The sequence below is a fragment of the Poeciliopsis prolifica genome, unplaced genomic scaffold (assembly GCF_027474105.1).
Source record: "Poeciliopsis prolifica strain line A6 unplaced genomic scaffold, Auburn_PproV2 SCAFFOLD023, whole genome shotgun sequence".
In the NCBI taxonomy this organism is placed as follows: domain Eukaryota; kingdom Metazoa; phylum Chordata; class Actinopteri; order Cyprinodontiformes; family Poeciliidae; genus Poeciliopsis; species Poeciliopsis prolifica.
In genome coordinates this window covers 4,947,730-4,960,029 of record NW_026562398.1, presented here as the reverse complement: position 1 = coordinate 4,960,029, position 12,300 = coordinate 4,947,730, and the positions used below count along the sequence as shown (strand labels likewise).

The window sequence follows — 12,300 nt, the reverse complement described above, 5'->3', positions numbered from 1 at the left end:
GATGCGGTTACATAAGGGACTGCTTAACAGAGGAGGCACCGAAAAGGGTGAGCATGCAGATTGGTAAAGCTGAAGAGCTTGCACCTCCTCTCACATCAAAGACTTACACTAATTAAACTTCTTTTATTCAGGACAGAAACAAAAATGGCACTTGTTTTTCACTTCACATACAAATTCACATTTACAAAAACTAAAAGTAACATTTTCCACAAACAATGCAGAGGTAGAGCATGTTAAGGCCTACAGTAAACTTGCTCAGCTGTCGCTCTTTTGAGAAAATTATAAATAAGACACAATGTACGCTTTGTGGATCTGTAAACATGCGCACATGCTACACTGCAGATGGCTCTTAAAGCAAACCCCATATCTACTGCCTGAACTCATGTTTCAAACATGAAAAGAAAGAAAGAGGAAGTGACAGAAGAAATTGCTGTTAGAGTGGCTGAGGTCAGTTTTCTACCAGTGAGAAACCAATCTACAGAGAGCACAGTAATTTCCAATCTATGAAAATGAGCCACAAAAGATTTATGAGCCAAACGTACTGGATAAATAACAGCACATAAACCCCAATGTCAAGGACATCATTTCTGTTACAGATTTGGCTTATAGAATATTCAGGGGACTATAAAGGATTGGTTGCTGACAGTAGAAGGCCATTCTGCACTTGGACTTTAAAATGGGGCCACGGTGATGTACATCAGATTAATGCACATGTGCACAAGTTCAAGCAGACTGCAGTTTAACATCACGATACTCAGCTGTGGAGTAACTCTCAAGCTCTTTGATTATCAACCCTCAAAACACCAAAAGTATTGCTTGAATTCAATCTTTCACAATATTTTTGTCATTTATTATTTTAAATTTAAATGAAGAAGTGCAGATAGATCAAATTTGAATATTAAACAATAAAATGCAGGAGCCATTGGAGACTATCTTATTGAAAGAAACACAATGATCTGTCCTGATATGTTTAAAAGAAAAGTAACATTTTTTTATAGTTATTAGAATCAAAACAATCACACAGAACTTTGATAACTTAGCATGTTATGTATTTTAATGGTTACTGAACAGAATATTGCAAAAATATTTTCAGTTCATATTGCCCATCCGTTAGATGCTTATAGGGGATTATTGATAAAATTTTTTTTGGCTAAAACAAAAGAGAAGATCTGTTTTCTGACTACAATATTGAATTATGAGTTCCTCGTGTCTCAAAATGCTAAATTTGTGATATGAATAAATTGACAAAATTTCTTTGTCTTTGTAAAATGGTGTACTTCATTTTTTATGTCTGTTATGATATTATTATTATTATTATTATTATTATTATTATTATTATTTATTATTATTCAGAGCAGCTATATCATGTGGTACTTTTTCATATATAGGAAGGACGTCATGTTAGGGAAAGACTGCCACTGCAGATTCTTGGCACATCCTCACACAGTGTTACTGAGCCATCTGCTGGATTCATTTACAAATGCAGTGGGGGGGGCAGCATAACCTCCAGGTCTGTTATCGTTCAAAACACACACAATGTGGGTAATACTGGTTCCCAGCCATGGCCAAATGAATGCTTAATGTTCCCACAAGGCCAGTTCGGGACTATAATGAGCATGCTGTGTCCCTATCGGGTTAAGAATTGCCACACAAAAGGTATGCATGATGAAAATAATGTGATATTCTTTATTGACATTCATTAATAAATCAACAAAATCAAGTTATTTAAAGAGTGTTTCAGGGAAGGCCTTGCAGGTCCTGAAGTGAAAAGTAGCCCAGAGAACCATTACACCCCCTCATCCTCCAGAGAGAACGTTTAACCAAATGTGTTATGGATCTTTACTTGGATTGATATTTCTCATTTAAGTCTATCAAATATTATTTGAAACGGTATTTTTTTCTGTTCAACATGTAGTTTGTAATAATGTCATTTATTTGTATTAATTTGTTCATTTTAGACTTTAAAATACAAGAATTTGTCTGATGACATCATTTTAAGTCAGCAAATCAAATGTTATGATCATTTACTCTAACTTGAATGGCCTTTTCAAGAAATACTTTTTGACGGCAACGTCTTACTTTCACTTTATTTAAAAAAAAAATATGGTAAACAAGTGCTACTCTTGATTGAGAAATGATTTTCCCGCCTTTTTTTAACGACACCTAAATTACTCTAGTGATTTTTAAGACATGTAAATAGCATCACTGACTCATTAATAAAATCAAGCCCTTTATACCAAATCAACACAATCTGATGACGCTGGCTCCATTCGCTCTGCCGTGGATGATGAGCGTGGAGCCCCCCCGGTGGGCGGGGTGACCCGGCGGAGGGGCGGGACGGTGACGGGGTCAAAGTTGTTTTGTCTTTTGTGCAAAGCAGAAGAGAAGAAGAGTGGAGTCCGATCGAACAGCGGCGTCTCTTCCCTCTTCCCCGGGTCCTTTTAAAACTCCCTCCCGAACCTCTCCCCTTCCACCCTTGCCACCCTATCCACCCCCTGGACACACTTCAAGGGACGGTTCGGGTAAGTCCTCCAGGAATCCGTCTTTTGTGAAGAGCGTGTTTTCTTTTCTTTCCGCTCAGAGTGAAGGACGGCGATAACTCTGCGCGATCCGTAGGCCGCGGGATGCGGCTATTTCCTGGATCGGAGGATGCTAATGCTAGCGTGCTGTGAATGGAAAATTACCGAACTGTGTTTTAACTTGGTGGCGACCCGCTGCCCTTTCGGAGTGTGTTAAACACGTAGGGATTGAATGAATTCATCCGTTCAGCTTCATTTGGCTGCAAGTGGGGGGAAAATATTTGGGAAGTTGGGACAGATCCTCTTCGGCGCTAATTCAGCTTTCCCAAATTGTGCGTGATGCCTTTTCGCAAAATAGGATTCGCTATGTTTACCTTATTCATTCAGCTGTCTGTTTTTCATCTCCACAGTTATTAGAGGCGTTATTGGACGGTTTAGACCGCACTTGGATGGATGAGAGAAAATTAAAAAGTTAGTTCGCCACAGCTGCGCAGTGTCAGGAAGTAGACTCAGCCCCAGGGACACAGTGGGTCATTGTGTCAGTGAGAATGAGTGGACTCGGGCCAGTCCGACATGAATTACTGCACTGAAACGTCTCATTCTTCCAAAGTGACACACTCGCCTGCAAAAAAAGAAAAAAGTGAACTGCCTGCATCACTCCATTGATCTGCTGTTACAGCGTTTTTACAAGGCTTCACTCTGAGATGTTATCGTTGTGTTCCTGTAGCCACATTTCCCTCTAACCTGCTCATTTGTTTTTCATCCCCTTTGCAGACGTTCAGCCAGTCACCAAAAACCTGCTTTGTTGGCCAGTGTGGACTGAACAGCAGCAATGGACTCCAGTCTAGTTGAAGGAGGACTTAATGTCACCTTAACCATCAGGTTACTCATGCATGGGAAGGTGAGTGAAGACAGGATTCCTGCAGTCATACATAGACAGAAAGACAATTAATTTATAATTGAAGAATAGAATATATTCTGTTTCCAGATCCACTTAAGTGTGTGAATGGACTTGAACAAGTTGCTTCTGTCATCTTGTTCTGTTTTTTTTTCTGTCTTATTAATAAAAACTTGCATGTGGAAGCATTGTGTTCATTCATCCATCAATCTATCTATCCTGCAATTTCTCCTTTTTTGTCCGAGTTTGTTCATCTCTGTATCCATGCATCCAACAAGTCCTCCATCTTTCCATCTGTCGACTGTCTATGCTACGGCTTCTTGCACCTGTCCAACAATTACTTCTTCCATTTGTCCATTCATTCATCACCCAACAATCGGTCCATGTTTCGGTCTTAAGCTGAAAATTGGAAATTGCTGTTGTGCTGCACCATTTTTTCCTTCCATGCAACACTCAGGAACCAGGACCTGACCATTAAACCTCTTAGTTATTTTCTTGCAAAATAATTAGACTTTGTTAAGTACAAAGCAGGCTTTTAATGCTGAAAACAATCAAGTGTTACAAATCAAACAAATGAAACAGATATGGAGTAAAGGATGCTGGCCTGTTTTAATCAGTTTTTGTTTTTGTCGCCAGTCTTGTATGTTATGGTTCCGTAGTTTGCAGCAGTGTGCGTACAAGCAGATAAAAGAGAGAGAGAGGAAGGACACGGACTGGTATGACACTGATGTCAGAATCAGAATGGACTTTTGAGACTCCTGCTGGTCTCAAAAGCTGCTAACAATTGTTTTCTGTTTTACCCCCATGGCTTGCTGCATGTTTGTAGGTTTGAACTCTTTGCACTAAACTTTGAGTATGAAGCTGAAACATCTTCTGCAGAGCCAGGGTGTCTGCATATCCTTAAAGTTTTATGTTTGTGTGTAAAATTAAGGCATTAAAGTGTCATTACGAAAATGTAAGTCGGTCTTACATTTTCTCATGGCAGGATTATTAAATGTATTTGCATTTTCTTGTGGGACTCGCTGTCAGGCGAAAGTAAGAGACATCTTTATGGCGTTCTGTGACTTGAGGCGGTTGAGGCTACTGGCAATTAGCTGTTAATATACCCTTACTAACTAACTAACATGTTTTTGCCTCCATCATGTACATGAGGTTTTCACAGTTTATGCTATTCCTGATCATAACGCAGCAGGCTCCCCCTAACCATCATTTTTCATGTGAAAAATGTTTTGGACAAATTGCTCTCGATGTCAAAAATCGAACATTCAGAAAATGTTGATTTCGTCGAACTGTTTGCAGTTAAAGTTGCAGTAGTCCTTCTACTTGTGCCATAGAGAGTGCAAGAAAAGGCTGCGGCAGGGCTCCCGCTCTACATATTGATCCCTTGCGCTCAGAGGAAGTGCAGGCCTATATGCCCTTTCCCTGGTGCTGTGGGAGGGAAGGAACAGGTGGGCCTGACAGAAGGGCCGCGAGGACTCCTACACAAGTAGTCAGGCGCTACTCTCGATTCGAGAGTCTGAGCGAACGTGAAGCTTCGCTTTATATGAAGGAATAAATTGACTTAATTTCCTGTCTGTTTTGTTCTGCAAAAAAAAAAAAAAAGAAGTAATAATCTTCGATTCTTGCAGCTTATGTCCGTGTCCTTCATCTCACTTTAGAGCAGCTAATGTTTTAAATACCTTTTACATTTTAGTGTGGCTAAAATTATTAAAAATATTTTCTTATCTGTTTTTAATATTTTTAGAAAGTCAGGGCTTCACAAAGTTTTCTTTGGTTTGATGCTTTAAAATGTACATGCTACTCTTTGCATGACATGTGAAGCAAATCATTTTAGGTTTTAAGAACTTTGCTTCACTAAAATGCATGAAAAACACAGAGCTGCTAACTTTTTCTTTTTGTTTTATTCATTTCTGCAGGAGGTTGGAAGCATAATTGGCAAGGTAGGATGTTTTTTTACTGTTGGACAGAAGCAATCTGCTGCTGGTCTCTGTGTGTTTTGTAAATATTGCATATCTGTCGTCTCTCCACAGAAAGGAGAGTCAGTGAAGAAGATGAGAGAGGAGGTAAAAACAGTTCCTGTTTGCTCCCAAACAAGAACAAACTTGATCACAGCTGCACTTTGCTGACATTGTATGATGAAGCCAGCTGATTTCTGTGTTGTTTACATTTTTGTCTGCAGAGCGGCGCTCGCATCAACATCTCAGAGGGGAACTGTCCAGAGAGGATCATAACCCTCGCAGGACCCACCACCTCCATTTTTAAAGCCTTCTCTATGATTATTGAGAAACTGGAGGAGGTTAGACTTTCTCACCGCATCTGCACTGAAACTAGAAACATTTGCATTTACTTAGCAAATTTGAGTTTCAAATTTGCAACCTGGAAGGCTGAGTTAAAGCAAAGGATCATGTGAAACAGAAATCCTAGGAAAAATGTTGAAGATATCAGTTTGACATAAAATGATTTTTCTCATTTTGGTGTTTAAATGAAAGTTACTAAAGATGTGAAGGTGAGAGGGCCGTGTTTGTGAATTGCAGACCGGCAGAGTGAGTGATGTTGTCAGGTTTTGTTAGTAAAAAGACATATTTGATCTAAATCTTAAAGAAGTCTAAAATGTTATTTTGTAAGACTGGTAAAATATATGATGACAAACAATTGACAAAAAAAAAAGAACCACATCTTTTTTGTGGTGTGTTTCTTGTAAGTATTTCTACTTATACTATTTCAAGAAAACACTAGAACTAGTGTTTTCTTGCTGAAAATTGTCAAAAGTTGGTCTTCAAAGATCCTGAGGTGTTATTGTGGGTTCCCTTGTGTGCTCCATATGAGAAACGCTCTTCTACATATTATGCAACAACATACACAAAAATATTCCATTTGGATTATTAACATTTCTTTTTATTTAATGTCATGAACTTGCATAAAGTTTGCAGTAGAGACCAAAAAACGTCAAATTAATTGAATGATTTTAACGTAGAGTTCGTCTGATGTTCTCCAAATCTCCTGTAGGACATCAGCACCTCCATGACGAACAGCACAGCCACCAGCAAACCGCCAGTCACCATGCGCCTCGTTGTGCCTGCCAGCCAATGTGGCTCGCTCATCGGCAAGGGCGGCTGTAAGATCAAAGAAATCCGAGAGGTTTGTTTTCCTCCTTCTGCCCTGGCGTTAAACGTCTGACATCCTTCTCAGATGGGACGTCCCCCGACTTCTCATTTTTCCCTGCAGTCGGCAGGAGCTCAGGTACAAGTAGCAGGGGACATGCTGCCCAACTCAACAGAACGTGCCATCACCATTGCAGGGACCCCCCAGTCCATCATCGAGTGCGTCAAGCAGATCTGCGTTGTCATGCTGGAGGTAGGAATTGTGATAATCGGATTAGTTGCGTTTCCATTGACCATCTAAATGAGAAATAGATGGTTAATACGGCAATTGTATTTTGCACATTTGTAATGGAAACGCAGCTACTGATGCTCTTAAACGTCAAACCGTCTTTGGACCATTTTCCTAATTCAGGATGTTCTTTCCTTCTTAGTCTCCACCAAAAGGGGTGACCATCCCGTACAGGCCCAAACCCTCAGGCTCTCCTGTCATCTTTGCAGGTGGTCAGGTAGGCAACATTGTTTTTTGTTTTTTTCCTGATGGTTCCTTCTTATTTAGTGGTTAGAAATGTTACACATTGTTGTTTAGTAACAACTCTGCTGAGCGTGGCAGACACAGCTTTGTTCTCGTAGCATGCCAAGGACAGAGTAGTGATGGATCTGTACGCCGTGTCACAATGCCACTCCCTCCTAACTGCTTTACTCTCCTTGCAGGCTTACGCTGTCCAAGGGCAGCACGCCATTCCACAGCCTGATGTAAGTGAAGGGCCCTCTGTAAGTGATCCAATGTATTTAAAAACTTTGGTCCTGGGAAGCCATGCCACCCTCTTACTCCATTTCTTTATTGCCATTCATTCTGGATCTACACCTCCATATCCCCTGCAAAAGTCTGCATGCCCTCGAACTTTTCTACACGACGTACTGTGAAAACCACACAATTCAATCCTATTCTAATGTCATTCAAAATGCAAAATGACTGGATGAAAATGTCTGAACGTCATTGTACAAGTCTTGCCGCAGGTTCCTGATTGGTTTTAGGTCTGGACTTTGATTAGGTCATTCTTGCTCTGGCTGTATTTTTCATTTCATTGTACTGTAAGTTAAACCTCAGATTCAAGTTTGTTTGTTTTGTTTTTTTTGCACACTCCTCAAGGTTTTCTTCTAGTATTGTTCTGGATTTAGCTCCTTTACCCTCCAAATGAACTTTGACCAGCTCAAGATGAAACTACAACATATTGCTGCCACCACCATGCTTCACAGTGAGGATGGTGTGTTCAGGATGATATGCAGTGCTTAGCTTGAAGACCAAAAAGTAAAACTTTGGTCTTTTCTGACTATTTCATGTTTTTTTTTGTGTGTGTGTGTGCTTTTTTTCTTGTTTTGAATGCAAAACTGTGAGTTATTTTGATGGATTCTCCCATTTGAGCTGAGAATCTCTGCAGCTCCTCAATTGTTGAGGAGCTGCAGAGATCCTCAACTATTCTCTATAAGTCAAAGTGCCCAAGGCCCTTATGGCTCTTTGACTGACACCCTGATGAATGCTTTCCTCTTTTTGCCTGTCAATTTAGATTAACTACGTTTTGGTAGATTTTTGGTTGCACTATTGAGTAGAGCTATGGGTGATAATCTAACTATTAGGTAGATTTAGGTTGATTGAGACCAGAATCGCAACATTTGTTACGTTTTCATCTGGTGCGCTTGCTTTCGAAGAAATAACTGAAGAAGAGATGAGTGCAACTTCCTTCCTTCCTTCTTTTGGCGTTTGCAGAATTTCTTTTTTTTTGTCTTTAGTAAACGAAAGTGAGTCATTTCTCCCATTGGCTCTAAACTTGCCTGGTTGTTTTGGTTGTATTTACCCATAATAACCTCTGTAGAGGAGGGCACTCTAGAGAATACTCTGCTCTATAGTTCTTTTGGGGTAGTCTTCAGTCCGCTTGGCATTCACACATGCCTTTGATCTGTGCCAGAGTTCATATCAGCCGAACAGAGATCTAGGTTTTTCTGCGGACCAGAGTTAGCTTTTTTTTGCTTCGCATCAGTTTCTTTACATATTTACTCCTCCCCAAACGAACCACACTTACTAAGAGGATGAACTAGTTTTATGAAAACAGACTTAATAGGGCTGATGTGAATGCAGTCTAAATTACTTAAACAAATGCACTCTTCTTTACTGATAAGGTGACTTATGAAATTTAAACAGGACTTAATAAGAAGTCCACTGCGCACACTTCCACTTTGGAAAACATCCGTGGCTTTGTTTGGCTCTCTCAGATAATCCCATTGAAACACATTGAGATTTGTGACAAAAAAGGAAAGTTTAAGGGTTATGATTACTTTTGCAAGATGTTGCAAGTTCTAAGATGATATTAAATGGTTCAGTTTTTATTTTTCATAGATCTGGACCAAATCATGGATTCATTTCACAATTTCTGCTCATTATCATTTTTAAGTACATACAAATGGGGAATTGCAACATTTCAGACTAGGATCATAGGTTTTTTTCCTAACTGTATTTTCTTTTTCTCTGTTTTGCTTCCCCCTCTGAACTGTGGGTAACAGCTCACTAAACTTCACCAGCTGGCCATGCAGCAGAGCCCCTTCCCCATTGCACATGGCAACCAGGGCTTCCAGGGTAGGTGGATCTAATGCTGCAGAGCGTTTTCCACTTGCATGTGTTGGATTTCTTCTCATTGGACTTCCTTTTTCTTCTTAAAGCTGGGATGGATGCCTCTGCACAAACTGGCTCTCATGAGCTAACCATTCCAAATGATGTAAGTATTTTCTGCAGGGTAAACATTACTTTTTAATGTCATCGGGGGGTTTTTTGTCTTACCTCTCCTCCTTCCCTAGCTCATCGGCTGCATCATAGGCCGTCAGGGTGCAAAGATCAACGAGATACGCCAGATGTCAGGGGCCCAGATAAAAATTGCCAACCCGGTGGAGGGCTCGACTGACAGGCAGGTCACCATCACCGGCTCCCACGCCAGCATCAGCCTGGCCGAGTATCTGATCAACGCTCGGTAAGAGTGCAGGATGAATGTTACTGCAGCAGGAAGGGATTTTATTGTGTTATTTTTTTCAGCTTATTGCCTTTTTAATCCGACTTTACAAGGCTTCAGTTTTCTTGTGTGTGTTTAACCACCGGGTTGCTGTCGAACATCTGACACAAGCTGAGAAAAACAGGAGGTTTTATAGAAGGTAGCTCTGGCCTTAACCCAGCTGCGTTGCGGATATTGCTGAACTGTTTCTTTCCATCGGAGTGTGTGAACACACCGCTTCAACCTTCCTGTTGTAATGCAGCTACTGCCTGCACACTCTCTTCCCTTTAATGAGTTCATTGCTGCTGCAGACTATGTGTTCTCCTGTGATGTAAATGAAGGCTGGAGAGTATTTAAATTTATACAGCTTAACTAGAGAGGCAACTCCGGTGATGTACTAATACTGGCAGGGAATAGATAATGTGACGTCTTCAGATAAATCATGCAAAACTGAGACAATTCACTGGAACTTCACTAATCTATCAGCAAAGTTAAGGCTGCAGCTGACCATTATTTTAGCAGCTGATTATTCTGTCATTCTTGTGACTGTTAATGAGATTAAATAAAACCAAATTGGGATATTATTCAAATTTTTACACATTGCTAGATGCAAATAAACAAATCAATTCCAATATAGCACTACTTTAATGAATAAAATAAATACTTCTAACATCAACATGTGAAAAACTAGGACCTTTCTGCTCAACTTAACATTCAATACAGTGTTGGACTGATTTGTTAATTTTTATTGGATTAGCCGGTTAATTATTGGTGCTGAATAAGCATTTGCTTCCATAATTTGAACTAGGTGAATCTAAAAATGCCTCATTCTTACAGACGGAAGGTTTTCCATCTGAAGAGTAAAGGTGTGTTCACATCAAACACGTTTCGAACAGCAGGCGCATCTGGTCTACACTCAAAGTTTAGGGCTCGTACGTGTCCAGCTCGGCGCATTTTAAACCGTCTGGAACATTTTGAGATGATAAACCTTCTTTGTCTGTAAATATGTGGCATTTTTAGCTTCCACGTTTTGCATTTCGAATAATCTACTGGACTTAAAATGTCTTTTCTTGTCTCAGGCTTTCTTCTGAAGCTACTGGCCTTGCAGCCAACTGACATGGAGGAGCTTCATCAGCATCTACTTTAACCCCTGCCCCAACTTTTTACCAAGAGGTCCCTTGTTGAACTTAATGCAAAAACCAAGTACTATAAATTCACAGCTTTCTCCTGCATTGGTTTAGATATCTACTTCAGTTGTAATTACACCATCATGCTATTGATATTTTATTTATTTATTATGTTTTTAAATTCTGTTGGCAAATAGTTTTCAAAGATCTTCTTCTGTTGTATTTTTCCTCTTATTTTACTGTATATCTGTAAGATCTTGATAAACTGTAAGTATAATGTTTTAGAAAAATCTGAAAAGGCATAAATGTTTTTCTTACGTCAGATTTTTCTTAGAAAAATTGAAAAAAAGGAAGAAAAAAAAACCTCAATAACATAATAGATGGACTGTTCTTTCCCTTCTTTTTAAATATCTATTTATTTTTATTTAATATACAGTTCCTTGTACAAGTAGAGTTCATTAATATTTGGCATTTGCTGTTTGAAGCTGTACTTCCTGAATGAGGCATTGTGGGTCTAACGGGTTTTAGTGTGCGATAAGGAGCTGAATATGTATGCAGGAAAAAAACACTTTAGAAGTCTGAAGGTGATTTCTCTTGTTTAGTGCGGGTTGAAGGAACCTTTTAAGCTATATCATGTCTCACCTCTAACTTGCTCAGTAATCGTTTTGTGTCATTCCTGTGTTTCCATCCGTTTATTTTGTTAATCTGGACATTTGGAGCTTTGTGTTGATCTGATAAAGGTTGGTGGACCTTGGATCGCCAGGAATGAGCCTGGACGCGAGGAAAATGTTTTTCTTTTCTCAGAAATAACTAAGACCATAGTGGTGGTGTTGATGATAACATTGAAATATTTGTTTTAAATAGAGAAAATATTTTTTTTAACTGCAGGGCTGGGGAATGCTGCAAGGGGCAAAACTAAAAGACATAATGGTCTTTATAAGTATATTAAGCTGAAGTATTAAATTATGATTAACTAGAAGGAGAACTATAGAATTAACACTAGTTTCCTGCTATCCTTTTTTGCCTGGGTCAGATTTTATTTTTTTTATTCTTTGCAGGATGAAGAAACTCACGTTTTTTGTGCACGTTTTCAAACTATTGTAGATCTGGGTGCAATTAAATTGTTGAAGAATTGAGATGCAAAAATAAAAGATGTGAAATGCTTCAACAGTCCTTTGTCATTCCTGTACAGGTGCATTAACAAATTAGAGCATTTTAATTTCATTTACTATTCAAATGTTTATAGATTTTATTTATAAACATGCACTGACTATATTTAAGAAAGGAGAATTAATTAGGTTTTACAGTAGTTATTTGCAATCATGTAATACAACTCACTCAAAATTATCAAGCTGTGTGCAGCTTATACATGGTAACATTTTTGATTTTTGAAAACTTGATTTTTTTGAAGCAGTGAAATGAGTTTGCATACATTTTTTTAAGCAAAGTCAATTTATTGCACCTTAGTGTCTGTGTTTCACTCTAAGAATTTGTGAATAAATATAGTTTAATAACATCATAGTAGTAATTTGTTCCATGTTGTCTAAGGATTTAGGCCTACAGTAAGATAAAGATAGCCTGAGCACTGAACCCTGTGGTGCTACACATAACCCTGGAATG

The 12,300-nt window shown here is 39.1% G+C and overlaps 1 protein-coding gene across 2 annotated transcripts; it reads left to right on the top strand.

Moving 5' to 3' along the window:
• Window positions 1-2,357: 2,357 nt before the first annotated feature.
• Window positions 2,358-11,848, top strand: LOC129370363 (poly(rC)-binding protein 2-like). Of its 2 annotated transcripts, none has more exons than XM_055046319.1 (13): window positions 2,358-2,522; window positions 3,294-3,420; window positions 5,334-5,357; window positions 5,448-5,480; window positions 5,597-5,713; window positions 6,424-6,555; window positions 6,643-6,771; window positions 6,950-7,024; window positions 7,230-7,289; window positions 9,075-9,147; window positions 9,231-9,286; window positions 9,366-9,535; window positions 10,633-11,848. In XM_055046319.1, exons 2-13 carry the CDS (start codon window positions 3,352-3,354, stop codon window positions 10,667-10,669), a joined length of 975 nt encoding a protein of 324 aa, XP_054902294.1. In that variant the 5' UTR covers window positions 2,358-2,522; window positions 3,294-3,351; the 3' UTR covers window positions 10,670-11,848. The 2 variants fall into 2 exon arrangements, with proteins under 2 accessions (XP_054902294.1, XP_054902295.1); XM_055046320.1 differs by having other exon boundaries at window positions 2,359-2,522; window positions 7,230-7,271.
• The last annotated feature ends 452 nt before the right edge of the window (window positions 11,849-12,300 follow it).